Source organism: Cylas formicarius, unplaced genomic scaffold (genome assembly GCF_029955315.1).
Source record: "Cylas formicarius isolate icCylForm1 unplaced genomic scaffold, icCylForm1.1 PGA_scaffold_5__7_contigs__length_24384050, whole genome shotgun sequence".
Taxonomy (NCBI): Eukaryota; Metazoa; Arthropoda; class Insecta; order Coleoptera; family Brentidae; genus Cylas; species Cylas formicarius.
In genome coordinates, this window is record NW_026844341.1 from 20,036,413 (window position 1) to 20,059,607 (window position 23,195).

Sequence of the window (23,195 nt, forward strand, 5' to 3'; positions counted from 1 at the left end):
ATGAATACGTAAATCGAAATAATACTTGCGACTTTCATTGTTATTGTCCTCATCCATCACGATCTCCTCCACAGCCGTCTCTAATTCATTTTGAGTCAAATACTTTGGAAATGCCATATTTTAAGAACAAATACTAAAGAACACGCTAATTGTTGGATGTTTCTTTTACATGCGCTGACTTGTCTAGACTTGCAATAACAAAGTTTTGTTTGACAGATAAAACCAGTGGTGCATTCACGCACCAGTAATATTTTCAAAAAATAAAGCATAATCAATATATTATTTCCAGTGAATGTTTTCTGCGATGTAATCTACATACTATAAACTTAACACAAATGGCAATATTTTTTTTCTATTTTGGATTTACTTGAAAATGTAACACACATACACATAAATTAACGATTTCTACGGTTTTATGTCCTTTAGTAGTTACAGTAAAAAAAATTCTAAATGGATGTGCAAAAATATTTCCTGGATGTGACAAAAAAAAATCATAGAATATGTGTTGCATTAACGCACCACTTGGAAAAAATGGGTTAAGTGTCATTTAAAGCTTTCAAAACTCAGAGCAAATAGATCAATATAAGGAAACGCGTTCTCTACCCTGTTAGAATTACGGGTACATCTGATAGTTGGAGTGTTAAAAGAGTACTTTGAATGATACAGCTAACATTTGCCTGTTTCAAAAAATGTAGGTATTACAACTAAAGTGTGTTAAGGGGATTCAATCAAATTATTTCGAACTTTATAAAGAAACAGTAAATCAAAATTTGGTATACGATTTTCCAAAAATAGGCTTTCACTCTAACTAAAAAAATGTGCCTGTCTAGTAAATATATAATATTTAAATTAGATTGGATTTCAGACTTTCGTAGCATATTCCACACGGGTCTGACAAGACTGTAAAAAAGTCTTATCAGTAGTAGAATAAAATCAAAACTCTTTAGAGTCTTTTTAACATTTTTTTCTACGTGTACTTAAAAAAGAAGCCCCGAATTCACTGTAATCTGAAAAGTCCAGTTTGTGTTCAATTGCGGTAATTTTTTTGTTAACAAAATACATTTCCCAGGGTAACAAACAATCTTGTCTTCCACAAAACTTTGACAAATCTCTCTGCAACAATACGTAATATGCCACAGAGTAAACCAATTTTAAAATTTTTAGATCATCTGCGTCTGCTTTCCTACCCAGTACGATCGCAATTATTTTCTAAGCGTCGAACTTCAGCTATTTAGTATCAGACTGTACCTACCTTTAATTAAAAATTGGCTTCTTAATTTAAGTAAACGATTTTTTTAAGCCAGGCCTAAAAAGAGTGCTTTTTTTCGATCCTATCAAAGACCCGCTTTAGCACTCGCGTTTAACCGCCCCCTCCCCGTCGCGTTCTACGCCACGTCGTTGGAAATCCGATTTTAACTTACCCGATTAATTTAACTTATTCGGCGGAAGGGGTGGGGCCACAACCGCGTCCCATCGTGCGACGTACGTCTTAAACGGCAGGTGAAATTTTGATTAATTAATACGCATCCGGTATGTACGCGCGGGAGATGACGTCTTCCCTAATTATTCAAGGGATAGACAGTCACCCCCTTCTGCAGGGTGGTGGCGGGATGTTGATAACCCGATTACGTCGTCGTCGAGGTTGCGTTTTAACGTTGTTTACCGACGATTTAATTTATAATACTTCAGGCGAGCGTTTTTCGCTTTTTGGTAGGGGGTCGGGGGTACAATTTACGCGTTCCGGTTCTATTGTTGTTCGACCGATGTTGCATTAAAAGAACGAGGAGGGGGAGAGTCGCTTACCGTGGGGGAGGACCCGCGGGAGGCGTCACGACACCCACGAGATCACCGTCGAACATCTTCTGTTAATGCGATGTTTTGCGATATATATATGTGTACGCGTTATCGATTACAATGGGGGTTTCTTATCCCTTATCGACCTCCTTGGAAGCCCGGTTTGACGAAATTATTATAGTGAAACCTTTGGGATGGTATAAAAGAAGTGAATTATAATTAAAAGGAAATTTGTTAGAGCTCTGTTGTTGTTTCAGGAATTAGAAATTGCGGATTGAATCTGATCTTCGATCGTAACGACGTGTGGCCATCCTACTTAAAGACTTTGTCACCATTTTTGTAATAAAAATGTTATCAAGCCTAGAGGGATCGATCTAAAACCTAACCTTTTGGGCGGAATCCTATCTTCAAGGACACTTTTTGACAGGAAAAAACACAAGAAACGAATTAAAACTGTAACTGTGCTCCGTGACTTCTAACCATGTATGTTAATTATCGATTTAGATTGGACGCTTTGTCGATTTAATTCGTTCAAATCGATACAAATACAATCGATTGACAGGACTAGTTTATTCCGTATCGTAATGTGGCTGATATCGATAACCGCAAAATTCAGATCGGCGGCAGTCTACCTGGCATGAGGTCTAGAGTGTCTTTATAAGCCGTCTTGGTAAGCTCTTAAACCAATAGAGACCTTATAAAAGGTTAAAAATGCATGTGCAGATTTGATTTCTAGTATTCAGTAATATTAGCGTGAAATACACAATACACATGGGTCACCAGGGAACTCAAAAAGTCTTTTCGATATTGAATATCCATTGAGTGAGTACCTGGTAACATCAATCACTCTGTAACTTTCACTTTGACTATCAATTTAGTTTGCACAGTTAGTATAGTTCGCACAACGATATACCGTTTTTGGAATATAATCCGGTATTTAACATTGGTAATTTTTTATCAAAGTCTAAACGCAGGCCTTTCTCGTTTGGGTTTCCGTTTGTAACTTCGGTACTTCGTGTATACAAATGCTATAAGCTGACGGATTTGTGTAGAGTTGCATCAGTGAGATTCCTCGATTATAATCGATAATGATTATTACTACTCGATGCAGTTGTTTATGTTTAACATAAATATAAATGAAGGAGTAAATTAAGCTTTAAAACAATGTTTATTTATGGAAAAAGTTATTCTACATAATAATAATAACTTTTAGCTCTAGTCGAGTTCTGTAAACATTTTTTTCTTCTATGACATGTACACATTTTTTCCAACTAGAAGCAGCTTTTCTTCTAGTTCACTTCTATTTAATTCTATTGCCCAAGAACTACATTTTGGAGAGGTGTTGTTTCTCAAACTGGGTTTTGAGCTCTCTCAAAATCAGTTCTATCGGATTAAAATTGTCCACGTGGTACTTTCTATCAAACGCTGCCGTCTTAATTTTCAAAATAAATATCATTCTCAAGCAAAAAATTCTGAATGACGACTTCTTTAGTCGATAATGAATATTGGAATATTTTTTCATGGTAGCCAACCTTGGCTCCTTTGACCTCTTTTGACATCTACCCAACCTGCTTCAGAGCCCGCTTGTAGTATGATAATTCGTTTGCCCCGCGAAACTGGCACATCCAACGAACATTTCCTGCTGTTACCATCAGTCCATCCTTTCTTGAGGGTTGCGTGGCTATCAAACCAGGTCTCATCTAAATATATAATGGGGATGTTTTTGGCACGATCTCTCAAATATCTTGTTCAAAAACCTAAACAACTCTTCATGTCAAATTTAAATTTGTAAAACAATATTCTCGCATCTCACAAGTAGACTTTTTGGAACCCTAAGATCTTCCCGCGTGTTTCTTTCTTGGACACCATTCAGTCAGTTAGGTAGTGTGGCATACGGTGTGGCTCTACTTTCCCCAAATGTGGATTTCAGAAACATTTGTATTTGAAGAATGTTCACCATCAATGATTATTACGTCATCGACTACAATCTCAACTTCTTCGTTGCTAGACATCGCAGGCGACTAACAAAATTGAATAATGTTAGTATTAGGTAAAAAATTAATTGTAATAGTCTTGAAAAACAGTTGAATAACAGTAAATTGGTATGTAATGGTATATCGTTCGACGAACTTTAACAGCTATCGCATTATTGATCTAATTCGCGCAAATCGATACATATAAGACTGATCTTCGATTTAATAGCTATTCTCGACGTACACCGGTCAATTTGTTTCGCTGTCGATCCGGAAAAGTTTCGACAGTCGGTCGCCGTATCGCCAAAGTCGATACGCCGCCGCCGTTATCGATACGCCCTAAATTGCGATCGCCGGCGGTCCACCTGACGTTAATCTTATTTAACCTGGGGGCCCAATTGGCAATTGCATCGCTGGACCGTCATTTGACGCATTATGCATACACAGTATACAGAGGGTTGCGGAATAATTAACGGCAATTGTTGGATTTAGCGGCAGTTAATATGATTTGTAGTCGCAGTCCGGTAGTCGCGTTGCCGCTATTAATTTCGTGCGCTCGAGGGGGTCGCCGAGGGGCGGCGTTTTTTTCGCCCTTCGCGGGACGGGCCGAGGGGGGGGCGGCGGCAAAAAAACCGCCCCTAATTGCCGAACCGCGGTCACCGGCGCCTGTCAAATTTCGTTACGGTCCATATAATGGCCTGTAACGCAATTGTGACTAACGAACGTCGAAAATTTGTTAAGCGACGACAAATTTGCTTGTACGGGAGATCTTACCCCAAAACAAAAGGGGCTGGGGAGGATTAGCGGCGGCAGCGTATACGAAAAATTACAGTTTTCAAACAACCGATATTTGCAACCAACTTCACTGGACGGAAATGCCAATGGAAAAAACATCCTTTTTTTGTGGCGTACATAATTGCTTAAAAATGTCTAATCGATTAAAGAATTCATTTATTCTTTCAGGTTCCTTCAGGTAATGTAAAAAAACACACGAAATGTACAGGTATTTAAGTTGTATTCTTCAAAATCGCCGACATACTGAAAAACTAATTTAATAAATTTTACTTGTAAGTATTTTGCATTATTAGTAGCAGCCACCCAAATGTTGTATAGTTTGATTTTTTCAACGTCTCTTAAGCATTTTAAGGCTGACCAGCCAAAAATACAGTCCACTTCGTAATAAATGTTATACCCAGTTTTTAATTTTATCTGCCAATTACGCCAAAACGGTAAGTCAGAGACCCGTGCTATGTTATATAAATGAAATTGCTATTACAGTGGCTATTCGAAAATCCAATAATGTACAGGGTGTCTCATTTAAGAAAATTGAGAAAAGTATCATTTCGAGAGACGTGGCAACGCCGCGTATTTTAAGAAAATATTTTAAATTTGAGAATTGCCTTCAGAAAAGCATTTTTTTTTTCGTAAAAATCATAGATGGAAAAAAGTTTAAAAAGTTAATAGCAACCCAACAATGATGGTTTAAACATAACCTTTGTGAAAATAAGTTCGTAACGGTGCATCACAGATCCATACATCGTTGAATTTGTCTTTGAATGTAACTCTGTTTTACCACCCTGGATATCAAAAAGGGACGATTAGGGAAATAAAAAAAAATAAAAGAAAGAACTTTTGTATTCAATTTTTTTGTAACATCCGTAGGTTTCGAAATAAGGTATAAGCCCTTCGTAAACGGGCCACCCTGCACAGTATCATCAAGAGGTTATAAAACTTATGGCACGAATAAAGTGAATTGCGTAATTTAGTCGTTTTAAGAAGAAAACTTCATACCTCCTAGGAAACCGTTTTTTTAGCAAATTTGGCAGGCATTTTTAGCTGCGCAACACCACCAGTGGCGTCCGTCAGCGATTTGAATTGCGTATTTGAGAAAAAAAGGTAAGTCATTAACCTTTATTCCAGGGACCTACAACCTTCCTCCTTCCTCCTTTCTTAAATAACACCCTGTATATTCAATTGTCTTGCGGTAATATCGAACTTGGTGTCGGATGTGGGGTTTCAAATTTTCCGTCTCATCTCTTGTCGTATAATATATGCGACGAAGACGTTTCCTTATGCTGTTGAGAAAAAAAATCCGCACGGCAGGGCGTCGTTTCTCGACGGCCGTCAGTCGCGTGTCCCCCGACGACGCCAAGCGTCGACCATTAGAATGCAAATGGCCGGTTTCAACGACGAAACACATCTTCGGAGGCAAAGTTTTACGGCTAGTTTGGGAGTTGGCGAAGTTTCCCCGATGTGTTTCGACGCGATAACCAGATGGAGAAACAAAGTGACAAACGCGGGCGACATCTACAGGGCGTGTCTCGCGTCGAGACGAATTATTATCCGCTTAAAAAGACGGAAGCCGCGGGGGGCAGAAATTAAATCGAAATTAGTCTTAAACACGACGGCGGAGTCCGCCCGCCCCCACGGGGGACCTCTTAAATGGGAAACGGATAGGGCTCTCGTCGAATACTGATCCAATTAGGCTCCTAATTGGCGGAATTGGCTTAAGAAAATTACGTTCGCCTTTAAATAAATTTGCATAAATTTCCTTTAATTCTTTACACCGGCGCGGGGAAACGTCTGTCAAATAGTGAAGCATCGATTAAGTTTGCACTTTAAAAATGTCGGTTTATATCCGCAATATAACAGGTGCAATAGAACAATATTGATCGATTTTAAATTAATTAGTCTGAGTTGCTGATAAAAAACAACAAATAGGAATGTGAGTTTCTTCGGATTAGTGAATCAATTTTTGCGATTTTCGAATAAACAGAAACAGTATTATTACATATCTCAATATCTCATATTCTTTTATATTTATACGAAAATTAAAGGAAGCTGTTTCGAAATTTGAAACAAACAAACAAACAAACGAACTTTACATCACACTTTTAAGAGTATTATTCTCATCCTTTCCTGTTGAACCGGAGGTGTTTCAAATTTAGTGCGTTAGTTAGTTAGTAAGACAGATCTCCAAAAATACACGTAAAGAAAAAAAAACACGATGGTTAAGGTCTCAAAAGATTTATTTGTAAAAAAATATAGAACAAAGTACATCGAGACCTCGAAACTTAAGCTACCCGTGAACTTTTCAAAGAAACTTCCCAAAATTCCTGCAATGCTATTTACAAATCATCTGGATTTCTTCTGTGTCGAGGTTTTCTTGGCAACATAACTGAAACCTGTTGGTATTCTACTCTGTACCTGTAAGTATATTTTGTAGTGAAACACTTAGTAGCTCTGTTAGGCCTGATTGTTTATAAGAGACGGGTTCGGCTTGTTCACTCCGGGTACTCAGAGTCAGTCATTATGCAATTTATTCGTTCGGACATTACTTATTGACGTAAATAGAATGACTTTCGGTTTCGTTTAGAAATTAAAAAGATTTATTACTATAGGAATTTTTTTTCAGTATTTGTGTTGAAAACTAGGAATAAAAAACTTTTAAGAAGCTCATCAGGGACAATCAATGTTGAAATATATATGAATATATCAATAATATCCTCGTTTTTTTACTCTTATTAAAAAGGGACACCTAACTCCTGCAAAATTTTTCAAGTTCTTCAATATCCTCGTCGTTCAGATAATTTTTTAAGCAATATTCATTACTAATAAAACGTAATGATAAAAATAACCTACACAAAAACTAGTTCCGTTCGGGAAGTACAAAAATAACAACAAACCAAAACAGCTGTTTGATATCTATATCTATTGATATCCATATCCATCTTTTACCAATTTTTGTTCCTTTGTTATATTTCCATCCTGCTCTTACATAGTTTTAGTTTAACAAAGAAATGGGAACGCGAATTTAATATTGCAGAAGGTTTAAAAAATGAATATAGTGGTATAAAAAAAATAAAAAATAAAAATCGGTCTATTGCGCTTCGGATGCGAAGAAATTTATGGCCGGAGTCCGGAGTTAGTTACGTCTATCTCGGTCCACCCCCCAAGGACCGCGTAATTCGATAAAAAACTCGGCAATTAGATCGAGGAGTCGCAGTGCAATTAAATGTCACGCCTCGAGTCGACTCAAAACTCCGTGAAAAAAATTGCCCGAAATTGCGCGGTTATTCAATTATACCACCATAGGGAACGCTTATTTAAGAGATATTTTTTCCGATGAATATAACCATACAGATAAGAAAGCTTTTGAAGAGCCAATCGTATAAGCTAGCAATGAGAGCCCGAGGAACTAATAGAGCAAGGAATTGGGCAAATCAAAAAATTGTATACATAAAAATATACCGGGCGATTCTGAAATTGCCACCCGGATGCGTAATTGGCCTTTTGGTTTTTTAAACACTTTTCCTGCAAAGCATTTTTAACTCTAGTTAGAATGAATGATCGTTCTACAAGTGATCTCGTTGAGGTTGTTTATCTTGCCGCCAGATGGCGTTTTTCTGACATAATCGTCATAAAAATGATTTCATTAGACATTCAAGTTTTTGACAAACTTCCAAAATATGCGGTGATGGAGAGTTTGACAGAGCAAGGCGTTGAAGGAAAACTAATTTCAGCAGTATAAGAACAGCACAAATTGCGTTGCAGCTGACAACATGCGATCAACATACTTCGCAGTATACGAGAGCAAATATTTCACTTAAATGTGGACGATGTAATGGTCTTAGTAGGGTATAGAGGTCTTGAACGAAAGGGAACCTGGAAATCTGGAACAACAGCCTAAATGTGAAAAAACCTAAAATGAACGAAGGAAAAACGAAAATTATGGTTACGTCCAAAACAAATAGAATTATGAACATCGAATTAAACAAGAAACGAATAGAGCAGTAGAGAAGTAGCAACGGGTGCCACCAAACAGAACCAAATGGGATAATAGAGAGTACCTCAAGACTATTTCACACTGTAAAATCAAGCTTCATACGACAGAGGGAAATATCAATTAAAACCAAAATAACTATATACAAGACAATATTCATCGCAATTTTAACATTTTGATGTGAAAGCTGGGGACTGACTCAAAAGCATGGAGATGAATTATCTACGAAAGGTCCTAGGTATCATGGAGAGACAGAATCCGAAAGATTGAAAGTACAACCAGTTCTCAAAGATATTGAGAAATGCCAATTACGCTGTCATGGATACCTATAAACAATGGACAAAAAGAGAGGAACAAAAGTGATCTGGGAAAGGAGAAAATCCAGCCGAAGGAACAAAGGAAGACCGCAACTAACATGGGATCAGAATATAGCGTATATGCTAAGAGAAGGAGACCTGGAGAGAGAGAGGAAAAGAAGCAGCTAAAATGGCACTAGATAAGAAAAGATGGAGGATGGAGTTGCAAACATTATGCAACCTTACTAATCTATCTTTGCTGTACTGTTGAATATAAGTGTGTATTGTTTATGGAAATTTTTACGCGAGTCAATAAGTGTAAAAATTCTGGATGTTCACCTGGACGTACAAATTTCAAAGTTCTGCAAGGGGTTATTGGATCAATGTAAATTGAAAAAGCGCACATTTTAGGAAGAAGAACCTATTTCGGGACAAAAGGTGTAGAGTTTTCCACAGAAGCAAATGCAAAACCTTTTGAGTAGAGAAAAGACAAAGTTTATAGGGCAAAGGATTTTGAACGTAATTTGCCGGATTTGCCGTTAATATGCAACATTTAAGGGACGTGTGCCAAATAAAACAATCCAATATATGATCTGGAATGCCACAGGAGATACGACAAAAAGTTTCGTACAAAAGCTTCTTGGACACTCCTGAAGATTTAAAATATCTTAATTTTGTTGATACGGGGTGTCCCAAAAGTGTTCCACCCGACAACAATTTTGTTATTTTAAATGGTTTTTTAATGGAATGGTATATTTCCAAATTTTTTGAATCCTTGGTTAATAAGTTCCGATTCGAATTTTGCAGATTTTAGGCAGAAATTGAGGATATGTGTTTTTTTTAGCTTATACAGGGTGTCCCAAATAGATGGTGAAATTTTGGCGAATTCATTAACAAAATCTCAAGATTTTCAAATGGAGCACCCTATATTTTTATTCAGAATCTGTTTTAGGACAAAAATAAGAAAAGCTTTATAATTTATCGTATATTTAAATTTTACTTACCTTTTGAGATATTCGAGATTTAAGATTATATCCGTATGAATCCTCGTTGAATTTAAGCTGTCCATGTTAGGTCACTTGTTGGCAATATTAAGTATTTTTTAAATAGCATAGACACGATATTACTTCTTTTAAAGATAAAATACTCCATATATATGAATAAAACCTGACAATACAGGGTGTTCATTAATTTGTGGCAATTTTGAAAAAAATCGACTCTATAATACACACTTTAACTGATTTAATAAAACTTCAGAATTTATATTTTAAGGAACATTGAAGTTATCTAGCCTGATTGGAAATAACTAACAATTTTGAATAAATAAATCTATTAAAAAAAGTAAACTAAAATGAGTTCTTTCATTCGGTTCATAAAGTTTAGTTAAGAATGTCCCTCTTACAATGCTCGTTTTATCTGGCATCAAAATAACAAAGAAATATAAAAATATTTTCAAATGTAGTTGGCGATAACATCATTGTTTTTCTTTTGGACGCGTTAAGGTTGTTTTTCATATTTCTATTTAAAAGTTCATAGTTGTCAAGTTTTTTGTCAGTATTTATTTTATTTGCATTTGAAATAAGTTTTAGTTTCTTGCTTAACCTGTAATCTGCAATTATTTATTTTTGTTTTTAGGTATTTTCAATCAAGCTAGATACTTAACTAATAACTGTTTCTTTAAATATGATTTCCAAAGTTTTATTAAATCTGTATTGTTACCGATAGGTGTTATTCGTATATCTGGAGTGTTATATCTCTAAAAGAAGTATCATCTCTTTACTATTTAAAAAATACCTGATATTGTCAACAAGTGACCTAATGTGGGCTGATGTAAATTCAACAAGAATTTATACGGGTGTTATCTTAAACCTCGAATATCTCAAAAAGTGCTTACCTTATTTTTTGTCTTAGAATTGATATCTGAAAAAAAATATAAGGTGTTCCATTTGAAAATCTTGAGGTTTTGTTAACTAAATTCGACAAAACAGCACCACCTATTTGGGACACCTTGTATGAGCTGAGGCGCATCTGTCAAATCGATTGAGTAGTGCATCATCTCCTTAGTCTGTGGCTAAATTTTCGTTGCAATTCCTAGGTCAGTATCGTCACAACACAATTTTATAGGGGACAATCAAAATATGTAAAAAAAACACATAACCTCAATTTCTGCCTAAACTGTGCAAAATTCGAATTGAAATTTCTTAAGAAAGTGACCTTTATTTTAACCAAGGATTCAAAAAAGGTCAAAATATACAGGGCGTTTTGTTTAAAATAACAAAATTGATGTCGGGGGGACACTTTTCGGACACCCTGTATCAACGAAATTACAATATTTTAAATCTTTAGGAGGGTCCAAGAAACTTTTGTACGAAACTTTTTTTCGTATCTTTCGTTTAATTTGTAAGTAATAAATGATGAGTAATATTAATAATTTTCAAAGGTCAACATTTTCTTTTTACAGTTTGTTGGTTATGTATATATAGATTTCAATTGCATTTTTTGCATTGTTGACTTGTTTTTTTTATCGTCGTGTTTACAACAATATTGAATAAACTAATTTCCAAAAATTTTCCCGACATTTCGTCTGAACGAGCGAACCGGATCGCGTAGAGACGGAAAACCACGCGTCCCCCGCGACTTAAATACCCCGTAGGATCGCTCGTCAATTATTTAAACGGCCCAAGATGAACGTAAAAACGCGAGCGTGCTGTAAACCAAAGTGAAATAAACAAAAATAAGGGTCGTAAAAGACAACGGGGTTCGCGGCTCGCCTTTATTTTGCACGCTCGAAACGTTGTAAATTCATTTCGGAATTCGTAAGCAGAATATTAGATAAATTGATGTAATGCCTTTCGGGGACGGGGGCGTGAGCGCGCGCGTGCGAGTGTGGGGGTCGAGTAAACGTTGAACTTTTAGGTTATCGCATGACGGTGTTTTTTGCACATTGCGGCAAGCTCGCCATTTTTGATAGTATACGTATGATATGTGATAGACGAAAATCGTAAATACGCAAAATTGGGGCTATTGATGCTTCCTACCATCTAAATATTTTTGTAGGAATTTTGATTTATAGCTAATAATTTATTCTGGGAAAGAACAATTTTCGGGGTCATTTAGATTTTTGTCCAAATAGTGTGTAAGTAACCGAAGGAACGTTTAAAATGAAAGGGTTATAGTTCCGAATATCCCGCATATCCTGGTTCAAGAATTTTGCCGATCGGGAAAATAGTTTAAGAGAAAAATATTTTTTTCTACTCCCGTCTGTAAAATGCCTAATTACACACCGATCTAGCATACGGGAAGCGTCACTTTACCACGTTAGTTTCGTTTCCCACGGATCCGAGCCACTTCGGGCGTTTTCGGGATTTTACCGCACGGCTTTGGGAGCAATCGGATGTTTTCGGAGATATTTGCCACGCATTGAATTTTGACGTTTGTCAATTCTGACGGTCATGTCAGTGAATGTATTCGTGTTGTCTAGCGAAAATGTACTCAAAAACTAAATGTCGTAGAAAATAGTATATGATGCAACACATTCGGTAAACTTTTTAAGTCATTCGTTTATTAAACGCTCGCTCCGCTCGTGCCAAATAAACTCGTGAGTCAAATGCCGTTTACGGCACTTGTTGCATAATATACTGTTTTCTATTCTATATTGTTGCATAATATACTGTTTTCTATTCCCGTCTGTAAAATACCTAATTACACACACACGGGTTTGAGAGCAATCGGATGTTTTCGGAGATTTTAGTCTACTAGTCAGTAAGTAAAGTGACATTAATAATTTAAGTATCCAACAGAAATTTTACATACCGTTCGCATTCAGTTTTTATATTAATATCTTATTAATATATAATAATAATATAATAAATCATACGATCTTAAAAATGTAATCCTCTAAACGGCCCTATGATCAATTGTAAAAGTTAAATAAACAACACAACGTTCTAAAATTGTGTTTATTCCGTTGTTTTCATGACATGACATGTTTATATGACATCGGAACGATAAACGAATGGTACGAAATTTAGTAATCCAATAATCTGTTATTATTTTTAGTTTGTTAAATTGTGATTTTTTCGTGACGGTCGTGAAAAAAGTATACAATGCAAGTACGCAATACGTTTGGTAAACTCTTTATCTCACTCTTTTATAAACTCGTCAGTCAAATGGCACTTGTTGCAGAATATACTATTTTCTAGAAGCAAGAATAACCAAAAAAAAAATAAAATTTTCCTGCCAAATCTGAAGTGGAAAGCTGCACATTCAAGACACCTACTATATTTTATATTATAGCACAAAATATTCCGAACACCCTGTACAATATGTGAAAATGGTTAATAGAAAAGTTGTAGGTATGACCATGTCTAAGAAACTGACAAACTAACTTCTAGTTATAGTCAATTATCTATAAAAAAAGAACCCATTTTTTAGTTTCTTGCAAATTGCCGACACAACCTGTGAATTTTTAATAAATCTTATTTTTAATAATTTTTTGATCTCGATCTCGTGCGTCTTTTCGTTCATAAATTTTTTCGACATTTGCAATCATTTTGGAGAATTGATTTTGACTTTTTTTAAAAAATACTTCACGGCCCCCTGATGCAATAGCTCCCACTAGGGCTGAACCGTGCCAAGTTTAAACTTGGTAGTTTTAAATTTCGGACACTTATTGTGTGGAATCTAGCGAAAAAAAGATGGACGCCAAGGTCTGATCGCAGCTATTTCTTATGTGATTATGTTTCCCGTGACTAACTTGTGCTTTGAAAACGTGCAAATCAATTTACCAAATGAAAAGTGTCTTAAAGAGAAGATATTTTAAACGGTCTTGTGTGAGAAATAACTTTTTCTGTATTCAAGGTTACGTGCTCACGATAAGGTCATAGCAAAATCGTAGGGCACATGCGGCAAAAGTATTACATTATTTAAAAAATACATTACACAAATATTAAATATTGTTAAAGTTTACGGGGGAACTTAGTGCCACCATAGCTTATTTAACACTACACACTAACACACAATTTTTGTTCACTAAGATGAATTAAAAAAATTTTTTTTTGTTAGTAATTGTAATGAAATGTAATAATGTAATACTAAATGTAATAATAATTATATATTACATTCATTACTACTACTACCACTACCAAGATATTTAATAATAAATTCGCAATTCTCTAGATGGGTAAAAATATGTATAAAAGAACTTTCATCCCCTAATGAATCTCCTATAATTGTTCTTTAATATATATTCTCGAGATATACACTTCATTATAACTGTAGAACACCCTTCTTTTTGAGTATATCAAGTAGTAAGTTGTCAGCAGCTTGATCATTGATTCATTTCACTTACGCAGGCCATAAATTTTCAATTATTAATTGGTTTAGTTCTTCCATTCTTCTGTTGTAACAAGGTACTCATTATCGTTCACTATTCAGTTTGTTATATAAAGCTGGATTCAAATAATCGAGCCTTTTGTCTTATATGCTGTTTTATATAATTATTTGACGACTTACTGATTTAAAAACTCTGTGTTCTAAAATATGTATACTTTATTTCTTAAATTCTACAATTTTTCTATCCATTCCGGATCCATAATGTGCATTTGTGGTCTAACAAAACAATAGGGCCATGAGACATTAAAATTTATTTAAAATGCTCTATGGCAAAAACGATCTAAGGGCGCATTCGTAAAATCGTCGTCCCTTATTTTTACGAAGTTTTTGTTATAATATCCCCTTTCTTAACGCAAAATCGCGAAGTCCGCCCCCCTAGCCCCCGGGCGACCCCCGAAAATTGTAATTTTCCTTAATAACGGCGTCAAATCGGGTGAAAAAAAATGCGAGGCGACGCCGACGCGGATGAAAACGTAAATAATGAACGAGACGCCGTTTTTACCGGAAAACTCCGCGTCTCATTGTCCGAAGTTTTTTTTTTTGTTTCCGCCCTCTTTCCCGGGGTCGACTTTTCCCGTTCCTTTTGTCGTTCGTAACGCGCGGAAAAACTCGCGACGCGGTCCCGCGGGAAACGTCCCGGTGTTTTAAAGGGACGCGGGTTCAGCCGAAGGGCTCGACGACCACAGTTGATTAATTGGTTACGATAAAGCGTCGAGGGCAAATTATGGCCGAGGTTATCGATCATTTCGTTTTAAATTCTATTACTGAGAAAATAAAATCCAAATTTAAAATTCGAGAGCGTGATAAGGCAAATGAATAAAATAAATCCAGTGCCGACTGTATCTCCTGCCAAAACTAGCAAACTCTTCTCTGATTTGGCAGCCTATTGCGTGACAAACTTAAGCATGTCTAATTTTTCAAAGGCTTCCATAGGCTACTGTAATGCTTTTTACAAAACTTCTGGATTCCTCCTGCGTCGGTTTTTGCTGAGCCAACTTGCTGACGTTTCGCCAATCATCCTGTTGGCTTCTTCAGAGCTTGACTGACACTGGCTCATATTTGATCTAAAACCAAAATTATAGAAACGCTACGTCGATGATACTTTTGTTATTTGGCCTCATGGTCAAGAAACATTAGTAGATTTTCTTCGACATTTAAACTCTTATTGGCAAATACCAATTCGTAAGGAACATCGGTATTTTAGCGGATTTTTATTTAATAATAAAACATACTATTTTAATGTTTTGCCTTTTGGTCTATCAACTCCGGTGGCAAGTTTTATAGGGGGTCCGTCCAAATTACTCGGACCCGAAGTGTTATCTTTTGCTGTTGTTTATGTTGATGACATTTTAATATTTTCATCAGATGTTGAAACTCATTTAAAACAATTATCTGTTATTTTTGAGGAATCTAATTAATTCTAATTTGACAATTAAGTTGCGAAAATCCGCATTCACTAAATCTAAAACTGAATTTGTCGGATATATAATTTAAATCGAATGTAAGTAAATCGAATAGAAGCTATTAAAATTTTTCCAAAGCCGCGAAATATCAGCAAACTTAGGTTCGATCGTAGGTGCCGATTCAACAGTTCCGTAAAATTGTTACTCAAAAGCACTCAATGGTTTTGGAGTAATGAACAAGATGCCGTTTTTATGTTAAGCAAGGATAAATATTTAAACATTACTATGGTGAATCACCCCGATTTTAAAAAAGCATTGTATATACAAGCGGATAGTTCGGGGAAAGCTGTCGGAGCTTGCTTATGTCGGATGTCGGATCCCAATGCGTATCACGGCAACACTTTGAAAGGTCCGCAGTTGAATTATACGGTTACGTTGTTTATAGTGGCCGACCGCAAAGCTTTATCTTATTTTATGCATTGTTCACTAAAAACATCTCGTATTACAAGTTGCCAATGTATATGGAAGAAATTGATTTTCAGAAAGTTTATTGCAAGGGTTAACACATTTATGTTAAATTTAACACAAGAATTTAAACTAATTAAGGACGATTTTAAAACTTTGCAATCAGATCAAATGAAGGATCCCGCGTTATGTAAGGTTATAAAGGGCTTAAATTGTAATCATTCTAAATGAGGGTTTTCATCAGCGGTATAAACTGCACCATAATTTACTTTTCAAGAAAAATAATACCAAAGAGTCAAATCCTTAATCTTAACATTTTGGTTATAAAAAGACAGTTGCGCACATGCAGTGCTCATTTTATTGGAAAAAATGCTTAAACATATTCGGCAGGTGGTACCCTTTTGTGAATTCTGTCAGAAAGCTAAAGTTTCAAAAAAACTAGTAGGAGAATTCAGCTCGATTAGTACTGAAAGGTCCGGGGATTTGACCTGTTTCGATCTTATGGGAGTGTTGCCGCTATCTCGTGTTGTTACCACCCAGTTGTTGGTTATAGTTGATAATTTTGCACGCTATTCTAGATTATATCCGTTAAGAAAAGCGTCTGCGCAAGCTATTGTGACTAAACTCGAGAACAAATATTTTACTGAAGTACAAAAGCCGAAAATGTTATTAAATGATAACGGGACACAATTTCATTCCCAAGTGTATAAATCTTGTCTTAGTCGGAATCAAGTTAAGCAAATATTTACCTCGATATATTTTCCGCAGGGAAACGCGACAAAGCGGGTCAATAAAGAAATTGGCAATGATTTGACTCAGTTTTGGATATTAGCCAAGGAACGTTTACTTTTCAAAAGGAGGAGCAAAGAGTTAGCTTTAAATGCAGAAATTAAAAAGTTTTTCCTATTACACGAAGATCCGTATAAGGTGTTTGAAAGGGAGGGGTCAAAATCTTATTTATTAGTCAACGATGCCGGACAATATTTGGGTCGGTATAATATGATAAATTTAAAGAAGTTTAAACCCATGCCTGAAGCAAATTTGCTACATTATCCACTAGAAAAGTAGCATCTGTTAAAACATATGTATGGTTTTAATAGGGGTGGTAATGCGGTGCGCGATTAAATGTTAAGTGCGGCATTTGCGATCCCCGCTAAAAAGTCAGTTGGTGAGTGGGGTAGACGGGTGGAAGACGTGCAATAGGACGGTGTTTCTCGGGATAAAGAAAGTCCCTCGGCTATTATAGTTTTTTTTTAAGTTTTAGTGTTAGTCTCAGTAAAAATTTGGTAGTTTCCAAATTCTGTGCCTTATTTACCGCCGTAGAACCCACGACACACTCTCATAGGCCCGGGAGCATTTCACGGTTGACAATGATTCTCAAGTCCTTGTCAGCAATTCCCGTTGTTTTTAGTATTAGAATTATTTTTTCGTGTTGCACTCTGTCGGATTTAGCAAACTCTTTTTTTTTCTGGGCATCTTGTTTGACAAATTTCAGCAATTCTCTATCCCTGTCAATTCTCTTTAATACCTCTCGATTCCTAAGGTATTCGTCTGTCTGCCAGTTTCTCTTAATACATCGTCATTTTTAACGTATTCTCCTTTCTTTTTTTCATTCTAGTTGCTATGGTTTGATTTCCGTTGTTTACCGTGTCGAAAATTCGAATCTGAGATAATATTTGGGTACGGTGCTGTCCGCGGAAAGTCCCATGAAATGTTTAATTTTGATTCACAGCATAATAATTTGCAATGATGCAATGGTTCAGAAGATCGTTCATAGACGTACATACGAGGTGTATTCAAAAAGTAAGGCGACTTTGAAGTTTTATAGACTTTTAAGTATTTCTTTATTTATCAATATTAATGTTGTCCCAAAGATATAATACACTTATGCCAATGTTTTTTCGAATCCTCGAAGCACTTCTGGTAATCATTTTCTGGTATTGTCTTCAGTTCCTCGAGCGATTTTTTGTTTATTTCCTCAATCGTTCCAAACCTTCCTCTTTTCATGGATTTATTGAGTTTTGGAGCCCATATTCGGTGAATATGGTTGCTGTAGCACGATTGTGGTTTTGTTTTTGGCCAAAAAGATAGACGCAAGCACGTTTTCTTCGTATTGCTTCTCGCAAACAGTGCATAACTTCGAGGTAATACACTTTATTGACCGAACACGCACGATAATCAAAGAAAAGAGTAAGTAAAACATTGACATTTGAACGAACTTGAGGTGTTTTTTCGGTTTTTAGAACTACTGGGCTCCGGGTCGTCAGTAGCATATCAGGATCATCATTGGCGTCGTTCAACAGCTCTCTTCTAAGCCATCTGGTACCACTTATAAACATTTTTTTTTGTCAACATTTCAAGTGTTTTGCAGAATTGCATTGAATTTTTTAAACAATATTTTATGCAAATGCACGTCTAACGCTTCTGGTTCACAAAAAAACCTGCACACTGGCTAAAACATAACGACTACAATAGTAACCAATTCACGAGTACTTTTTGAACACACCTCGTATTGTTCGTATTGCCGACGTTTGATAACCAGTTGTTGCCTGTACTAATAACTTATTGTTTCCTGCCCAAATCTGCACCTGATTTGGTCTATCTGGAGGCTACGCCACTGCCGACTTTATCTGAAAGGAGTATATAATGGGAAACATGACTTAAGGGTACTGTATAGTCAAGATGGCTGCTAAACTTTACATTTTATTGTTCGTAGGTGTATGTTTTGTGCTATCGTTGTCGTTGGCTCGCAGCGTGGATTCAGTTTATGAACACCTGGAGCACGAAACAAGCAGAAGAGAGAAGAGATTTGTGAATCTCTCCCCAGGGCTGATCCCAGCTAAAGCCGGTGGTGCGTCAGCTGTTGGTGCGTTAGCTGCTATGGGTACATTAGTCTTGGCGAGTTTGTTGCAAGCCTCATCACAATCAAAAGCATGGGGAGCTTATAACGAACCGAGATACAGTAAGTTCGTTATAGCATTTTCCTACTCCCTTCTTTAAAATACCTAAATACACACCGATTTAGCGTGCAGGGAGCATCACTTTATCAGTTTCGTTTTCCACGGATCCGAGCCACTTCGGGCATTTCCGGGATATTACTTTAATATTAATTTCCCTTTTAAACGCATTCCTATTATTAATTCGTCTAACAGTACTCTTTTCAGTCATTTGCAAGCGATGCAAGGGATAGGTTTATTTCTGTGAAGGAACATAAGGCATTCAAAAATATATAGAACATATAATGTTAAAAGTCCCATTTGTTTAAACACATTTCGGCACGTTTAATTATATTCAATTTTTCTAATTACTCTGATTACTCTTTTCAGACTTATAAAACAGTCTTGAATGGTACTATTTTTTCATTCTTGATTCGGAAAATATAATACCGTTAATTTTTTTTTTCGTTCATATGCCTACCATACAGACTGAATTAATTGAGTCGTATTGTGTACGCTGAGGTTGCCTATTGTTTCTATATTATACTGTTTAGTTCTGAAGAATACAGCATTTGTTTTGTCTGTGTTAAGAATTAATTTGTTATTCGGAGACATTTAGGAGATATTCGTGTCATCTCATAATTTATTATTATTTGTCTGGAACCTTCTTTAACCGTGTATATATCATTGATCAATATAGCAAACATAATGGGGCCTCATACTATTCTCATAGCTACGCCATGCTTATAAGAACAAACTTTTGATTTTTCATTCTGTCAATTTTTGTAAACTAACGATTTGAGCACGTTGGCTTAAATATGACTTTATCCATTTCAGTGACGAACTTTGTCCGCCATATCTTTCTAATTTTGTTAATAGCATCTCTCTCTCTCTCTCTAGGCAATCATATGCCTTCGATTAGTCTAAGAAAATTTCAACGGATGCTTCCCCTTTTTCAAAGTGTTTGTAAACATTTGTCTATAACCTTTTGAGTCCCTTCCCTTTAAAAATCCATGTTGATTTATATTAAGTAGATAACACTCATTCATAAATTTTTGTAATCTTCTACACATAGCAAGTTCAGCAAGATTTTTGAGAATCCAGGCAGCGGATTGGTTGTTGTATGGATACTTTTGAACATTTCTGGAATCACCGACACTAAGAACTGATCATATTCATTTTCTACTTTCTCAGCATTCACCTAGAGACCTACTTCATTTTTAGGATGGTATTTCCCTGTAATCTTTTTACCGACAGCCTACATACATATCATTTTATGATCTGAGTGAATTACCAGTTTGTCATATTTAATACTTTGTGCGTTCATTATATTCCTTTTTTTAGTTTCATAAGTATATATTGTTCATCGTTGTTACTCAATAATAAATCTAGCCGTTTCTTGCAATTTATTGTAGTATTTACCTTAATGGTCGTCACACGATCAAAAGACGTCGCTACTCCTACGAATTCAGAGCCCGCTTTATTTTCTTTAGAGAGTTCTATGTTAAAATCTCCTACTAAAAATACGTGTTTTTTTTTCTTTGAATGTTTTTGACAACGTCTGCTCCATCTTTCCTAAAAATGTTTTTATGTCTCCCGATGGCGGTCTATATACCATAACCACTATAATATTTTTCACACCCCACTGGTCGCTCATTCAAGACTCCAAATAGTGATAAACCACACAGTTTTATTCTGTTTTTGGCAGAAACACTTTGGTCCGTAAAAGTGGCTAGTCCTCCATGTTATCCCTCGTCTCTGCAAAACCATTAGGACAGTTTAAATCCTTTGATTCCTAATTGTTGTAATTATCCTTCACCTTTCCAGTGTTCTGATACGCAAAATATCCCACATTATGCATTATGTTCATTAATGTATCGTATCAATTGCATTTCCAAGAGACTGGTGTATTGTGCTAAAGGTCTTGGGACAGTTTTTCTGATTATTTTTTTTTCTGGTAATTGTATCGATTTTATGGTGTCCGGTACTTTATCGCCGTTGTCTATTAGATTGTGACCTCGTTTTTCGTTGCAAAAGCTTCAGTAGGGCTTCTAAGGTTTTCGTGAACGTTCCTGCTACCTCTACTATTTCCGTTCATCCTAAAGTCACTAATCTGTTTCAAAGTTTAAACGCGAAACCTTTATTTAAACGTAGAGCGACCCCGATGCACAACTACACGCAGTTCTACTACTACTAAAGAGGTTCAGAAGGGAATCAAGAAAACTGCGAAGGTTGAAACTGAATCGGAACGAAGGGAAAACAATGGCAGCGGTAATGACGATGTGAAGAAAGCGATACATTGTAACCCTCCGAGTTTTCAGACTGCTCCTTGCACGTCACTCATCCATCTGTGGAACAGTACTTGCCGGTACCGTTGAGTGCTGAACCACCCTATACAATAATCATCCCACGCAAAGGGCATATCCACTTGAGACACGGACAGACTTTGAATTTGGTGTGTCCAGGCGAGAAAAACAGGTTATCACTAGGTGAGTGCTTTTATCGAATTAAATATTTGCTAGTCTGGCTCTTTGTCTATTAAGATCCGACTGAGAAGATCCACGAGCCCCAATGTGAGAATTTGAGCATCTTAAAGCTCAACGGCATCAATCAGCCTCTATCCAACTTCAAATGCTCGATCATAGTTAAGGGCCAGGTGAACAAACAGCTTCGACCATGCGCTAGCGGGAAGGGTACCCTATATGACATCGGACACAAATTACCATCTGGTCAGTGGGTAGGCTTGATCACCGTGTGCCACGACTCGAACAGCGGCAGTACTTTCTACACCAAACATCAATTGATCGGATCAGAAATCGAATGTAAGTGAAAATCGATTAGCAAAATTGTTTTTTTATACATGTATTTCGCTGTTAGACGCTTCCAAGTCTACCTACAGACCAGAATTCAGCAAGGAAGGTTTGGGTATTGATGCCAGCTACATGTATCTCATTAGCTCTCAGAAGGAAGCATTCACCATCACCCTCAACTCCACCGATCTCGCGGATATTTACATCAGACAGAATTCGTTTTTGGTGAAGGGACACTTAGCACCTCACGCCGATTTCTTACTCGCCACCAGTCAATATTCCACCTACTTTTATCTAAACGCCGCACCGAAGTGGCAGAGCGTGAACAACGCCAATTGGAAAAGCCTGGAGATGGCGGTGCGGAAAAACTCCAGGAGTTACGGCACCGTGGACGTCTTCACCGGCACTCACGGTCTTCTGACTTATCCCGATATCAACAACAACCCACAACCCATTTATCTAGGGGGGAACGGGGTGCTACCGGTCCCCAAACACTTCTGGAAGGTCGTGCGTAGTCACAGGGATAATTCGGGGATAGCTTTCGTGGTAATCAATGACCCTTTCCTGAAGGATGTCCCGAAAGCCGAACAACTGTTGTGTCCCGATATATGCGCCGCTGCTGGATGGGCCAACCCCAACTGGGCCAAGCCCGAAAAAGGGTACCTTTACTGTTGTGAAGTTTCTTCGTTTAGGGAAGCCGTAAGCGTCGCGCCGCCGCTGGAGGTGGCGGGTATTTTGAGAGCAGTCGCTCTATAAGCATTAATGTAGCAATAAAGAGTACTGCAAAATAATTAAGGTTGCTTTAGAAAAATCCTCGCCGGGCGGGCAGGTTCGTAGCGCGTGGCGCGAAGCAGCTTTCTATTTCAAAAAGAAGCCGCTTCTCGGTTTCTTGTCCTAGAGGAACGCATTGTACCCTGTGTGCCAAATGAAACTATCCATTGTCTCTCCCCGACATCAAGTCTGTTATTATAAACGGAACACCTAACATCTTTAGAATCCTTGGTTAAAGTAGAAGTCACTTTCTTAGGAAATTCATAGTTCAGGCAGAAATTGAGGTTATGTGTTTTTTTTCATATTTTGATTGCCCCATATAAAATTGTGCTGTGACGCTACTTATCCAGGTATTGCAACGAAAATTTAATCACAGATTAAGGAGCTGATGCGCTATTTAATCAGTTTGACAGATACATACGCCTCAGCTTATACAGAGTGTCCCAAATAGGTGATTAACAAACAAACAACAAAAGTTTCAGAGGGAACCCCTGTATTTTTATTCAGATATCAATTCTAGGACAAAACATAAAGTAAGTTTGAAATTTATCTTATATTTAAATTTTAATA

The 23,195-nt window shown here is 36.7% G+C and overlaps 1 protein-coding gene across 1 annotated transcript; it reads left to right on the forward strand.

Moving 5' to 3' along the window:
• The first annotated feature begins 18,808 nt into the window (after nt 1–18,808).
• Nucleotides 18,809–22,610, forward strand: LOC132702429 (uncharacterized). Its single transcript, XM_060671021.1, has 5 exons — nt 18,809–19,070; nt 21,199–21,315; nt 21,366–21,533; nt 21,588–21,866; nt 21,922–22,610. Exons 1-5 carry the CDS (start codon nt 18,989–18,991, stop codon nt 22,608–22,610), a joined length of 1,335 nt encoding a protein of 444 aa, XP_060527004.1. The 5' UTR covers nt 18,809–18,988.
• The last annotated feature ends 585 nt before the right edge of the window (nt 22,611–23,195 follow it).